This window comes from Drosophila miranda, chromosome 4 (genome assembly GCF_003369915.1).
Source record: "Drosophila miranda strain MSH22 chromosome 4, D.miranda_PacBio2.1, whole genome shotgun sequence".
Lineage (NCBI taxonomy): Eukaryota > Metazoa > Arthropoda > Insecta > Diptera > Drosophilidae > Drosophila > Drosophila miranda.
Window position 1 is genome coordinate 18,438,461 of NC_046677.1, and position 14,920 is coordinate 18,453,380.

At 42.8% G+C, this 14,920-nt stretch overlaps 4 protein-coding genes across 7 annotated transcripts in view; 3 read left to right on the forward strand and 1 right to left on the reverse strand.

Annotated features, from left to right (window-relative positions):
- The window catches only part of LOC108163278, a 52,204-nt gene that overhangs the window by 34,555 nt on the left and 2,729 nt on the right, over positions 1-14,920 (reverse strand). The gene's annotated exons all lie outside the window — the stretch shown is intronic.
- On the forward strand, positions 4,455-6,468 carry LOC108161152 (mucin-5AC). Of its 2 annotated transcripts, XM_033393493.1 has the most exons (3): positions 4,455-5,507; positions 5,576-5,733; positions 5,776-6,468. In XM_033393493.1, exons 1-3 carry the CDS (start codon positions 4,736-4,738, stop codon positions 6,217-6,219), a joined length of 1,374 nt encoding a protein of 457 aa, XP_033249384.1. In that variant the 5' UTR covers positions 4,455-4,735; the 3' UTR covers positions 6,220-6,468. The 2 variants fall into 2 exon arrangements, with proteins under 2 accessions (XP_033249384.1, XP_017150863.2); XM_017295374.2 differs by having other exon boundaries at positions 5,576-6,468.
- On the forward strand, positions 8,521-9,550 carry LOC108163281 (circumsporozoite protein-like). Its single transcript, XM_017298481.2, has 2 exons — positions 8,521-8,774; positions 9,540-9,550. Exons 1-2 carry the CDS (start codon positions 8,546-8,548, stop codon positions 9,548-9,550), a joined length of 240 nt encoding a protein of 79 aa, XP_017153970.2. The 5' UTR covers positions 8,521-8,545.
- On the forward strand, positions 9,969-10,392 carry LOC108163282 (glycine-rich protein DOT1-like). The gene has a single exon (XM_017298482.2). The coding sequence runs from the start codon at positions 9,993-9,995 to the stop codon at positions 10,260-10,262; it is 270 nt and encodes an 89-aa protein (XP_017153971.2). The 5' UTR covers positions 9,969-9,992; the 3' UTR covers positions 10,263-10,392.

The following is a 14,920-nucleotide window of genomic DNA, read 5'->3' on the forward strand; positions in this document are numbered from 1 at the left end:
CAAACAGGAAGCAATGGCTGTTTGGGAGGCGGGAATGTCAGCGGCCAATGCCTGCAGCCAAGTTTCGACTTTCAGGTGATATTACCTCAGGGAGGACTCTGGTCCGACAACTGCTCCTGTGGACTAAAATTGTTTCCGCTCTTCAATCGAAATTGAGCCCTGACTTGCCTTTTTTATCCCCTGACTGAACCGTAGAGAAGCCATGGGAGAATCATGAACTCTCGCAGATATATTCCGGCAATCTTTAAAGGGCCTTCCACCAGCATCTTCTATATGGCAGGTTGTCCTTGCTCGCTTATCCTTGTCGCCGATCCCACAAGCATCCACACGATGCAGCCGCAGTTGCAGACACACAACTGACACAAATTCAACTTTAATGAAAGTTCCACCGCTTGGAGCCTGGCAGTTGGGGAGCAGTTGCATGCCACCAAGCAAGGAAGCCCACATGTGTGCACTTGGCTTTTAACTAACTTTGACTTAGTCCTCCTAACTACACACAGACCTCTCTTTGGCTCCCTCCACTTCTCTATCTTTTGTACACCATCTGTTAGCTGTCATTACACCCAGTAATCTGGGGGAGAAGGGGATTATTATATTTGTATGGGTTTAATAGCTAAAACTAACACGTAGTTTTCCTAGAGCAATCTGTGGTATCCACAATTGTAGGTCAAGATTTAAACAATTAGTAGGTATTAATTTTGGACAAATCAACGAAACAATACCCAACAAGGGTCTCTCGTGAATATTGTAGCTATAATTAAATTACTAAACAAAGTATCCAAGTATCAATGTGTCTTGCACTCTATATCTCTTCTTTTGGATCATTTATTTAATTACAGCATATAAGTAAGAGGTATCTCAAAGTCGAGTGCCATGGTAAAAGATTCCTAACATTATTTTTGTTGCTGTTCATTTGCCTTGCAAGGAAGAACAAGTGACTTCGAATTGTCAGTGTATCGCCCACCAGTGCAATCCTCCCCCTCTCTCTCCCTCTCTCTCCCTCTCTCCATTCCTCTCTCTCTATATGTATCTCTTCCTCTCTATTCCTTGTGTAAACAAGACATTTAGTACAACAAAATAATTAAAGTCAATTAGTGGCTCCTGCCTCAGCATCTGCTATTAGGTCCCACTCTCTGTCCCCTCCTGCTGCTCTTAGCTCTTTGGCAGTTGCTGTTGTTGTTGTTGTTGTTGTTGTTGTTGGCGTGTGCTCTAGTTGCTGTTGATTTAGTTTTGGCTTATAATGATATTGTGCGGCTCCTTCAGAGGCTGTCATTAGCGTCACACACACACACTCCCACACATCATAATTTATTAAATCAACTTATTTTTGTTGTGGCGAATAGAAACTTTTGCTCAGCGGGCTACCGCCAACTTCCCTTTACTAGGAGCCTCTTTTAATGGAATTCAAATGGGATACACAGATCGCTTTAAAAATGAGCTGAAGCTCCAAGGCTTGAGCTGGATAGTCCGCCTCCTGTGAGGGAAATCTACCCACCTAGTAGAATCAAATGAAAAAAGCCGATTCAACGGCTTTAAGCCAGCTTAAATAAATATACAGCCGGCATTACAATGGCCGACAGTAGAGTGAAGCCTTTTAAGCAAGGATTAATAAGCATACAGCCATACATATGCACTGTATACTGTACAATCCTCGATATTTGTGCGCTATGGTTCGATAATTGAATCCCCAGCAAAGGCCAAAGACAATGCAATATTTTTCCGCAATTTCCCATTTATAAAGTAATTATTTTTTAATACAATTACAATGCTCGTCTCGTTTCATCCACTTCGAGTTGCCGACTTCTATTGTTTCATTTTCGAACAATGGCAGCATCAGCTCTTGGCCGCAGCTGAAATTATAAAATAAACAGAGTTGCAGAGTTTCAAGTTCCTTGGTTTGTGAGATCTGAAGAGCCATTGAAAGTCATTCGAGGACTACTGGAGCCGCCATCGGGCAAGATAACAAGTTCTTGAGAGCCCGTGGACTACGAAGTTAAACAATTTTTAATTTCATAAAGCATGCACGTAGGAGTTGCATAAATTCGTGGCTCTTAGGGGAAAGAACTGATTCCCCCATCACCTCGTTGATTGATTTTCGTTTCCATTTCCATTCGAAGTAATTTAGAAATAAACATTAGCAGCAAGAACCAATGGAGCGGGCCTAATCGTTAGGCAATAAAGTGCCACGCCCCCAGGACAAATTGCCACTGGCGCCACTTCAAAGTCCGAGGCAGCTGGATACTGGAAATTACATACATCTGCTGGAAACAGAATTTGCATTCGAAATGTTTCCCTAATGGTTTCCAAGGCATTAGGGCTGGGAGCCCACAGCTTCCCCCTGTTCTGATCAGGAAGGAGGCTCATTTCACTCTGCATTTAAATTATATTTCTCGTTGGTAAATTGAAAATGCTGCCAGCATTGATTTCACTTTAACAATAATAATTTCATGATATTTCCGTGCTCCCTCCCAGTGACTGGGGCGCTCATCACATCCTTCATCCGCTAAGATGATCTGCATAAATATTCCAACAGAGTGCTGAATGTTTCCTGGCCGGAACAGAGACAGTCAGTCTCCTCCATCATCAGTTGGGCAAACTAATTTGCTTGCCAAAATTTCTCTCTCCCTCTCGAGAATATTTTACAAGTCGTATTTATGTTGGCCGCCTGCCCTTTGTGTTCTTTGCCCTTTGTATCCGGCCCTGACGGCAGGAGCTCAATCCGTGTGGGTGCCGTCGCCACCTCCCCTCCATGCCTGTGAGCCTTTCCGTCCTCGAGACTTTCTCTTGTCTTAATGATGTTATTGAAGTTTACTTAAAGGTGTTCGCTGGGTAGCCCACACACCCTCGAGGGTGCCCTGACAATCGGCAAAGTCGGACAAAGACCATTCATTAAATAAATCATATTGCATTGGCAACGCCTACGACTCTGGTTCGGGTCGTTTAAGGATTTCCCAGTCAAATACTTTCCGCTGACCTCGGCAAACCACGCAGCCCCAATGTATCCCAATAGCTTCCCATTTCCCAGTTCAGAGTTCACTGTTATTGCCTCTCGTGGCTGTACGCATCGTTATCGTTTTGTTGGTTCCATGTTGCCATGTCCTCTAGTCGATTCTGTCGAGTAAACAAAAAACTATCTTTACGGCTTGTTCAACAATATTTTTGTTGTTCCTCAAGTTTGGCGCGGGATGAGGCTTTGCGGTCGGTTCTCTAGTTCGATAAGAGGTAATTATGAAAGTTCTTCCTGGTAATGTGACGGGGAATGGCTTGTGGCCGAAACTGTCACGAAAATCAATTTGCGAGGTCAAAGTTTCCGAGAAGAGTCATTCAGTTAATAGTTCTCCGACCAGCAGCGGAAAGATAAGATAAACTTAAGGCAACACATTACATCTCTCAATGAAATGTTACAGGAAATAGACAAAATTAGATAGAGTAATCTTGCTGACTGACTTATACATAAATAAATATCGCATATAAATAAAAACCTTACTTTAATTCATCGAAAAATGTCAAGTAAATCGACAATTTTCAGCCGATATTATTGTGATCGATTGGCAATTATCTCTCTCTATTATATAAAATAGTTTTCGGTCGTCCTCGTATTCACGGATACACGTACATAAATGTGAAAAGTTCAAGATTTGGTTCAAGTAAAATTCCTGGCCGGTACTTAGAGCGGATTTTGTGCGTAGACTAGACTGAAACAAGTGTATTTTTTTCCGCTCCCACAAATCTCGAACTCCACAATTCTGCAACAAAAACGAGAGAGCTGAAAACTCCGAATCATCGTCCGATCGAATTCTTATTGTAGCCAGAAGGAAGAAATCAATTTCCCATGCATACCTCATTATTGCCTCCTATTATTGCCTCCATTCAGTTATCGCTAGACCCATTCCAAATCGATCGTTCAACCCACAGTCAGGGGCTCTTGCAAGGCAAGACAACGTCGGCAATCAGAATTGTCTTTCAAAGAGATCTTCTTGTGGGTTCTGAAAGAACTTGACTGCCATAGAGACACTCTCATAGAGTGTTGATCAAAAATCGTTGGATAACCGCGAATTATGAGAGGACGCCGAGCTGTAACGAATTAATTGGCATACCAGAAAGCCGGTTTGGCGCTCCGCGAAATACAGAAACGGCACTGTCGCCGACACCGATCAATACGCGGATCAGAGGTGAGCGCGTTGAAAGTGAAATTGCACTGGAGAGGGGGAAGTGGCATTTAAAAGATGTTTCTGGGCCAAGTGCGCCGAGCCTTACCTCACTCACCTGCACTCCACGTCAAGTTCGGGCCGCGTCAAAACAGCCGCCGCCGCCGCCGCGGCTGATGAAAAACAGTTGCGAACGCAGCTGAGAAACCAAATACCCAGAGCGAAGACAGGGCCGTTCCGTGCCGGGAACAGTTTTCAAATGGGTGCTTTCGCTCGCCGCCTTATAAGCGGCGGCCGAAGCTGCAAACGGTTTAGTTCCTCGCCGCAAACAACACTAGTCACAACACTAGTCGTGTGGAGCGGAAGCCAGTGGCCCCAGGTGAACCAGTTCCGAGCTAGAGATATACAGAGAGACAAAGAGACAAAGAGACAGAGAGAGAGCTTTTCGAGACAGGAGCAAGTTTTGGCCAAGCGACAAAGGCCAACGGGGCCCCAAGTGAACGGTTCGACGAGTTCATAGACGCGATTCATTGCCAGCCAACAGTCGCCTCGCATTCCGGACATTCAGTAAATCGATCGAGTCGAAAATGTCGCGCATTCCGCTCGTTGCCATACTGCTGCTGATAGCGGCCGCGCAGGCAGCCCCTGCAAAAGAGTCCAAATCTGATGGAAAAGCCACTCCATCCGCTCCTCCGCCCAAAGAAGAGGAGGATTCCTCCTCGCTGTCACCCATTGAGTCTGGAACCTTTACGATGGATATTGACACGGACCTCATCCTAACCACCGATTCGCGGGGAGAGATATTCTCGCAGGGCACCGACAGTCCGTTCGGCACTACGGAGGAACCATTGCCCGATTCCGTTGTCCTGCAACTAGAGTTAGAGCGAGCCCAGACCGCCCAGCCAGAGCTGCACGTGTCGCAGACCACCGAAATTAACGGGACAACAGAAAAGCCCAGGAGCACAGAAACCACTATACAGATTAATGGCACCACATTACGGACGAGGTCCAATGCAACCACAGAACCGCCCAAGGGCAAGTACACCAGTAGCTTCTTCCAAGGCAAGCTACCAGCCATTGGAACTGCAAATTTGGTGGACGAAAGCGTAGCCCTCCATAGCGAAGAAGATAGTTTCGAGAGCAGGGGAGCTACAATGCCGCCACTCCTACAACTGATCGCAGCTGAAGGCCAGCTGGTGGCGACGCCCAGAATACTTCCAGAACTGGAAGAATCCCGGACTGAGGCCGGTCTCTTTTGGCTGGCCAACACCGAAGCAGTCGCAATCGAGCAAACCACACTGGTTCCGGAACAAGAAGACAAGGAATCCACCACTGGGGCTACTACGCAGGAGACAACAGGTAACTGAGAATATCTCTTAGGTTTAAACGACTAAAGTAACTTATTTATCTTCCCTGCTCGACAACAGAACTGAGTTCCACGCCACATTCTACATTCACCAAGCCCCCGGTCGAAACCACTACCGGGACTATCGAAACCACCACCGGGACTATTGAAACCACTACGATTGATCCTATAACTACCACCGAGACTATCGAGACCACGTCGAATCCTCCGACAACTACAACCGAAACAATCAAAACTACTACGAATGCTCCTACAACTACCACCGAAACAATCAAAACCACTACGAGTGCTCCTACAACTACCACCGAGACTATCGAATCCACCACCGGGACTATTGAAACCACCACCGAGATTATCGAAACCACTACGAATGCGCCTAGAACTACCACAAGCCCTGCACCTGTACTCCTAACCACCAGACAAGCAGTAGTTTTAGGTTCTCAGCCAGAGACTACTGCCAAAAATGTCGAGGAGACAACCACCAGCCTCCCGATCACAACTCAGAGACAAACATCGCCAGACACCACGACCACCATCCGGACTACCATCCCGACCACAAACAGTCCGAGCACCAATGCTGTGGCCTCGACTCCCGAACCGCGTGCCATTCAGACGCGTGCCCCTCGCGTCGAGCGCATCTTCAACTCCGACGGCGTGGAGGTGCTCTACGGGTACTCTTCGGTGGTGCGGACGAATCGGTCTTGAAGCTCTACAACCAAAAATGTGGCCTTGTCAAGGCCAGCTTGCCATAACGGGGAGGAGAAGAATGAGCGATTGATACCCGGTTGCTCTTAGACAGTTTTCATATTCTAAACGAGTTAAGCATTAAAATATTTAAATATCATTCAGCTGACCGAAGCACAGTGTGATAAACCAAAAAACTAAACGAATCGGCATGAAATTAAATGATACATAATACAAATACGAATGAATCCGCGTCGTGGAATGCAAATACAGATACAAAATATTGTGCAAAAATGCGTACGGTCCGCCAAGTGGGGAAAGAGAGAAATGCTGAAGATAAACGATTTTATAAATTATAAATAAAACATGAATAGCAATATTCCATTCGTGTTTGCGTTGGATATTGAACAAAGAAAAAACTTAGTCTGTGTTTTACACATTGTTGATCCACCAGTCTGCTTCAGCCTTATATCGTCGTATGACATAATATTGAATCAACGAGATCTGTTTGGGCATCGATGCACTACACTGAGAGTAGATGGCATGGATTCGAGGCTAGTACACAAAAAGAGGTGCGGCATTTACCTACGTGATGTAAATCCCTATATTTCCGATTTTCTATTTTCAATTTGGGTTGTAAACAATTGTGAAGAAAGGTACTTGCTGAGAACAGTTCAGATCTGTTTCTCTTATACGCTTGGCTCTCTTCGATCGCCATCTATGGTATATGAATCATTTGCAGATCGTTGAGGCAGCGCACCAAAGAAACCCAAAACACTGTGCGGGCAACCCACCAGCTGAATGCTGCCCACCCGCGTTCGGAAACCGGCAATCGTCTCAAAAGTCGTCATACATTTTTGTGCTTTATGTTCCGGCATGGACCCGGACGGACGGGCGAACACGTGGACCAGCTATGCCAACTGGTCGGTTCCATTCGATCGGTCTGAGTCTGGTCCGGCGGCCATCGCTTTGCAGATTATTCATTCATCGATTCGGCGAAGTATTAGACTGTGTAGGGCTCTCGGGGATTTAGCAATGACTCTCACGTTCGCTGTGGTCTATGGGCTGGCTCAGCGCTGCTCTCGTTCAGACTTGAAAGTATTCGACAATAAAATAAACACAACGCGCTAATTTCCATTTGAACTTGAGCAGGCGTTAAACTGCATGTTGAATACCCGTATACACATGTACACACACATATGTATTGAATGAATGTGAATTGAAGGTTTTGGCAATTCGGGTTTTTTTTTTTTGTATAGCCAGGCAACTAAGCTGGGACTGGGCATTGGAATGTGCACTATCCGACGATTAGTCACTATTAGGGAGAGATGTGGTACCAAGCCTCTTAGGTACATATTGGAAAACAATTGGGAAAAATCACTGCAAATTGATAAACAAATAAATGGTCTTTGATTAAATGATTTAGATTTCATTTTGATAAATCTTAGTTTTTAAATTTTTTTTTGGATTTGGCCAAACCTTTCAGCCGTGTAACTAAAATCAACCATTGATGAAATTTTGAACATCATTTTCACTCCCATAAGACCATATGTAATGAAACACATGCTTCGAAAAACAAACTCAAAAGCAGTATTTGGAAGGTGACTCTTTTTGTAATGTAATCACATGTTTTGAATTGAATTTGAATGAACAGGCATTAATATTTAGTTATATATAAGTTATTATATTAATTGTTTAAACTTTTAATTGAAGAATATATTTTTTTATGTTGTACATCTAAGAGCAACGACATACTCTTAAGTAAAATTAGGTTGCCGCAAAGCATACTTTATTTAATCAAAGTTTTACGGTCGCCTAAAACTATGCCCTGGAACGACATTCAAATAAAATAATCAACCTCAGCCTAAAGGCCTTTCAGCTCTGACTGTAACTAATTAAATTGAAACGCAAGATTTATCTTAATCTACAATTTTATAAATAGAATAGATAATATGTAAATGACAATCGCTTTCCCATCTTTTATAATAATTATTTGCCAGATTGCTGACTGAATAGAATCGTTCCTCAACGACTTATGTACATACATATGTACATATGTACATATGTATCTTAGATAGTAGAACGAATGAACTACTATGGAATCTATTCAGCCGGCTGAACTTCAAGTTTCCAGTCCGCACACCATTTCACACGTTTATATGCCTAATATATGTGCTAAACGGAACCACTCACACATAGATTATAGCCCTGGAACTGATTAGTTTTAAATAAACAAATATAATCAACATATCTAGAAAACTAGTATAGCCCAGCCTTTCGCACACGCTGGCTTGAGCGGGTATATAAGGGACTGCGCTCCACTCAGAGAGCATCGCAAGCTCCAACCATGAAGTTCTTTGCTCTGTTCGCTTTCCTGCTCCTCGCTCTGGTCGCCGTGCAGGCTACCCCCGGCCGTGGAGGACCAGGTGGTGGAGCTGGTGGCGCCGCCGGAGGCAGTGCCTCGGCCACTGCCAATGCCAATGCTCAGGCTTTGAGCTCAGGAAATGGACCCGCTTCTGCCACGGCCAATGCCAACGCTGCTGCCACTTCCCAGGGCGGTTCCGGCGGTTCCGGCGGTTCCGGCGGTTCCGGCGGTGCCGGCGGTAACCATCGCGGTTAAATTGCTGATAACCAACAAAGATCGACCAGGAACAGGCATGGATACGAAGCTACGGCGAAAAGTGGGCCCGTCCCGTGACGGGCCTCCACTGGCAAAGCATTAACGAGATTACATTTAAATAAAACATATTTTGCGGATACAAAAATTTGACTATTTATTTGGCTTGGACTGTGTTTCAGATAAAACAAAAGACTCTACATAGATCCGATAGGATTAGGTAACGTTACGAGAAGGAAACTTTAACCCGCTGAACGGTAGTCGGTCAGCAAACCAGTTCTTGTGTTAAATTTCTGGCTTCGATTTGTTCAACTAATTTGCATAATTAATATTTCGCTAATAAAAACACGAATTACCTGATACCTGTTGTTGGATATTATTGGGGCCATTCGTTTAGGAAAGTTCCAAGAAGAAGAACGAACAATAGTAACAAAATAATAACGAAATTTTGCATTTTTTTTCACCAGCAAAATCTTTTTTCAGCAATCGTGCTGCTTCTATCGGATTTTTAATTCCCGACTAAATTCTTTTGAATGGAGAAAATTCTCAAGGAAAGTTGATCAAGAGTCTAATTTCTTATAATAACATTTTCTAAGACAATCCCAAGATCCCAAGAGACAACCAATGGAATACCCGCCTTTACTGCTGGACGTGAAAAGGATTCAATTTTTGTCTCACAAAGAAATAATGGTACCAACTTTTTAATATAATTAATCTTTTGCAGTTATACACTGACCAACTGGTCATATCAAAGCAAAATATTTTGAATGGTTTCCAATAGGTTTACAATGTACGAGTACGCTAGTCAGACGCACTTTCTCTTGACTTGCCGCTCCACAATTTTGTAATGCATATTGTTTTTTTCGTTTGGGTTCCTAAAAGCATCACAGCCGTTTCAATATCACTATGGATTGTGTATTTTAGATAGAAAACTTTCTCAGCGTTAGCCAGCTGTCGATCAGCATATGTACCGTATTGTATTAATTCTCAGATATTACGTATAATATTCACAATTAAATAATGTGATAAATGAAATCGAACAGCTCCATCTATATTAGCAAGCAATAAGCGTTAAAGCCAAGTTCATAAAAAAAACGGGTCTTGATTAAACTGTACGGATGCAGGAATTGTATAAAAGTGGCCGGGAATCTCTCAGAAATCATTGCAAGCTCCAACAATGAAGTTCTTTGCTCTGTGCGCTTTCCTGCTCCTCGCCCTGGTCGCCGTTCAGGCAGCACCTGGTGGCGGCCTTGGACCAGGTGGTCGTGGCGGCTATGGACCAGGCGGTGGTGGTGGCTATGGACCAGGTGGTGGTGGCGGTGCCTCGGCCATTGCTAATGCCAATGCTCAGGCTTTGAGCTCGGGACGTGGACCTTCTTCTGCCATAGCCAATGCCAATGCTGAAGCTATTTCCCGGGGTGGTGGCGGCGGCGGTCACCGCGGTTAATTTTGTTGGTGGAGTCAAGGATCGACCTCAAAAAGACCTGGATACGCAGCTCTCTCAAGTAGTCATCATTATCGAGAAAATATTTGAATAAAAAGCACTATTTTCGGAAACGAAATAGAAATTCTGCAAATTACTTGTTTTTTTACCCAACAAGCCTTTACGTCAGCGGAACTGACAGATTCGAGTATCTCCTAAAAATATGCTAGCTTCCGAGGAGGAGCCATCCAGTAAATCCACATATGTATACTTTCTTATTTGTATAATTTCTGCGGTAGCCAAGTCTCGGAAAGAAACCTGTTATTGCGCCCGCTTAATTTATGACATTGATTTGATCATCTAATTTGCTTAATTAATATTTGCCCATCTGCTAAAACATAACAAATTTGGTTTGTTTGTATAACTGAAATCATCTTTATGGAGAGTCAAACAAGTTATCTGGAAGTAACAGTTTTAGAGGGGACCATAGTCACATGAAATGTTTGAATTTTAACCACTACTGATTGGGACCGGGGTATATTAAATTCGTATAAGTCTATGTAACAGCCGGAAGAAATCATTTCCGAGTCATGTTTGTGTGTTGTTCCTTCCTATTTAATGCACTTTTCTCAAAGACTATAAGAGCTGAGGAACCATATTCTTGTGTGATCAAATGTTATCAAGTACCTCCTCAATTTCAACATCTTTTACCAACCACAATTTGTAAGATTCTGGAACACAACTTACGTATAATCATACGTATAAAAAGACAACACAGCTAAAAACTAAACAAAACAACTTCAGCTTGTATTTTTCTCAGTGTACCTACGTCAGAGCGACCCGGTCATAATCAAATCTGCCCAAACAGAAAAAGCACCAAAAGAGAAATGGAATAAAAATACATATTTACGATCTAGACAGATTGGACATTAGTAATTCAAATTTGTACCGGTTGAAAAACGCAACAAATTAATTAGCTCTGCACTGAAAGAGATAATACTAGACCTAGATCTGATAAAACAAATCCAATTTACTAAGGTATTAATCTACAATTGAGTTGTAGTCCGGCAGTCCAATTATTTTCAAAGTAAAACTAAAAGTAAAGTGTCTAGTAATAAGAGAACAACCTCAAGTGTACCGAGGCTTTCAGAATCGGATCTAAAGACCCCTCTGATCCTTTCAATACGTTAAGAAATTCAAAAAAAAAATTAAATTTTGTAAATCCTTTCCTCAAAAGGACTCGTATGAAACCAAATTATTACCTAGATAAGGAGACCAGACCTAACAAATTTAATAACTAGTAAGAAAGCTCATCGGTAATAATATATATAGTAATCCGATCCTTCCGGTTTCGACAAGTTATTGAATTTCGTTGAGAAAGTGCGAAACAGGGATACTAGCTTGCAATCTAACGGATGCACCGATCGGCACTGCTATAGGGACTCCCCTTTTCAACCTGGTCAATAATAAAGGTACGTGAATACATATGTATGTACTGTATGTGGAAGGACTTTTACGAATCGTGTATGGTCTTCTCGGCTGAAGTTAGTTCGATGCTAGCCGCCCCTCGATTATCTATGTACATATGTACTCGATGGATGTTTTTGAATGGTTTTATCTTTCTTCCATTATTATAATTTCACAATTTTCTCATTATCTTCAGGATCGTATTACTTTAGATCCGCACAGAGCACACATAACCTCTCTCTCTTGTAGCTCGATTTTACCAAATTTGTATAATCTTTTTCCTAATTGAAGGCAAACGGCATGGGAGCTTTCCCAAATGCAACTCTTCGACTACTCGCTCTTTTCATATTAGGGATACTCCCACTTATGCCTTTCAAACATGATTTGTGTGAAAATAACTCTAAGGGCGGTTCTTATTCAGTTTTTTTTAAATATTTTAATTTTTGTATAAATATTAAAAAACTAAATCACTGGGAAAGTTCGGATCGTCTTCTCTGATTACTTGCCCACAGCGCTGGCCACGGCATTAGCGTTGGCACTGGCGCTGCCGCCACCGCGGGTATTGGCACTGGCATTGGCATTAGCGTTGGCGTTGGCATTGCCTCCTCCAAATCCATTTCCTTCGGCATTGGCGTTGGCATTGGCGCTGGCATCGGCATTGCCGCCTCCGAAGTTGCCTCCTGGGCCACCGAATCCTCCGGCTCCGCCTTGGTTGGGACCGCCTCCGAAGTTACCTCCAGGACCACCGAATCCTCCGGCTCCGCCTTGGTTGGGACCGCCACCGAAGTTACCTCCTGGGCCACCGAATCCTCCGGCTTCGCCAAATCCGCCTTGAGCACCAGGACGACCACCATGACCACCATGATGTCCGCCGTGGTTAGGTCCGCCGAATCCTGCTTGTCCGCCAGGGCCTCCGAATCCAGGTCCGCGCTGTCCGCCTTGACCTTCAGCCGCAGCGTTGGCATTGGCGTTGGCGTTGCCGCCGGCACCACCGAACTGTGGGGCAGCCGATGCCACGGCCAGAATGGCGAGAGCTACGAAGACCTTCATGATGCTTTGCTTGTCCGGAGTCAGTCAAGAAACTTAACCATCATCGCCGCAGGGCCCGGCTTTTATACTTATCCAGACGCTGACCAGACGCCAAACATTGAACCAGGCCAACGCTCGAGAACGAATTAGCACGCAAACAAAACTCAGAGCCAAAAACAACATACAAGAGCAGTGATCTAGGCAGGGCCAGTCGAATGAGTAGTAGATATATTTTTGAATTTTGATCAGATGCAACAAGCCAAAGCACTAAGAGGAAAGTTTGCGAATGCTGGGGACCCACACCGGCCGCATTCGAGTGGCTTCCAAAGAAACCGGTTTACGTCTATCAATATTTAACAGCTTATTGATATTTGTGTTTCTTTTTCATTAAATCTTTTTTGGCACTGTCAGCACTGTCAGTCTAAATGGAAGAGAGTTAATGATCAGTGCTTTTACCCGGTACTTTACCAGGAAGTACACATGCATACGTATATATATATACTCATACGAGGTACATGTGTATAATACCCTAACTGGAGTACTTCCATTCCATAGTAACATTCGCTTGTAGGCTGTTCATTCAGTTAATCAAATGACTGATACGACAGTCTTATCATTTTGAAACGCACCTTTTACTCTATAACATGATTCCCTTACAGTCTAGTTTCTCATGTTAATTTATATTCTGTTGAATGTTCTTTTGATCGCAGCAGAGAAGTGGCGATAATTCTTCCTTGTTCTTCCATGAAACAAAACCCAAAATGAATTAATTCCACACAATAAAGTATATAAATATTATCATATTTACGTTGCTGTAATTTACTGACTGCCGAACAGGCCCCTAGAAAATTAGCATAACTCTTAGGCGGAGACAGAAGTCTTCCGTTTGTTTTGAACATAACCTTCATTTCAAATGTAAATGAATACACACTCATAGTGCTGCCGGATCGGAGTAATATAAGCGATAACACTATGCAGCAAAATCTGATCTACTTTATCTGGACCAGCTGCCGGTATCTATGTACCTGTACTATTTGAATTAGCTAATACAGGAAAGAACTTCTATATTCTATTCTATATTTTGTGTTATAAACTAAAATAAATACTACAAGGATAAAAGGATTTAAATCTACACTGAAAAGTATATTCAATCGCTTATCCAGGGCTCACATTTATTGCTATTTTATCTATTTCCATTTTGGAGCCGCAGAAAAAGTGAGTTTCATGACAGTTGTAATGCTTGTTGCACAGTGTAATAAGAACGGCTGACGTGACCTGTGTCGGGTCACCAGATGAATATTTACAGCACATAAGATGCACTGAAATTCGGATGCAGGCAAGATCTACATTAGTGCATTTAAGTTACAGACAAATTACTAAGAGTATTAGTGTTTTACTATTAGAGTATTTTAATCAGCGTAGTAGAAAAAGGTTTCCAAAAGAACAATCACGGTCCGGCCACAGACAATTTATGTTTTATTAATACTTGTATATAACTTTAAGTTAATAAAAAAAAAATAAAAAAAAAATACTATAAAGATAAATCCATTTTTGCTTGGAGTGGAGTGGAGTCTTATAAAGAGCTGGCAAAATGTATGTCGAACCTGCGAAAACATGTTATTTTTAAAAGCTCACATCTGAGCTGGTACTCAGTCAAAATATATGTGAGCTTATGATCTATGTATACAATATATGTACATATATTATAAACGTCAGCGCCGAAATTGGTATCGGAGCCGATGTCTGCCACATGCTGTCTCTCTCTATTTATCTCTCTGTCCTTTGGTATTATTGTTCAAAAAAGATACAAATTGATTTGTTGGCTAATGCGGGCAGGGGAGATTTTGGTAGGACTGTGAACACAGACCGCAAACTATCTCTATTTTGCTCGCACTTTTTATGAGAGAGGGGAAAAACATCAAGAGAAAAACACGAGAGGTACCACGACCGCTAATTATGTTCTAAGGTTAATTCTTTTACTTCGTTTATCCCCGTTCTACCCAATAATTTATTTTACTTTAATTTAAATATATTTTATCTGTTTCCATTCTTTTGGTACTGTTTTGCTCACTTCTCACACAAACGCCAGCCGTTATATCTCAATCCTCTCCGACCGGGGGTGCACACTGCACGCTGAAGATTGTGTGTGTGAGAGAGAGACAGAATGAATGAGCGCGTGGAAGGGG

Excerpts from the sequence above, each read along its gene's own strand:
- LOC108161152 (XM_017295374.2), top strand. The coding sequence starts at position 4,736 with ATGTCGCGCATTCCGCTCGTTGCCATACTGCTGCTGATAGCGGCCGCG. Across the intron at positions 5,508-5,575 it reads TACTACGCAGGAGACAACAG|AACTGAGTTCCACGCCACAT; the intron begins GTAACTGAGAAT and ends GCTCGACAACAG.
- LOC108163281 (XM_017298481.2), top strand. The coding sequence starts at position 8,546 with ATGAAGTTCTTTGCTCTGTTCGCTTTCCTGCTCCTCGCTCTGGTCGCC.
- LOC108163282 (XM_017298482.2), top strand. The coding sequence starts at position 9,993 with ATGAAGTTCTTTGCTCTGTGCGCTTTCCTGCTCCTCGCCCTGGTCGCC.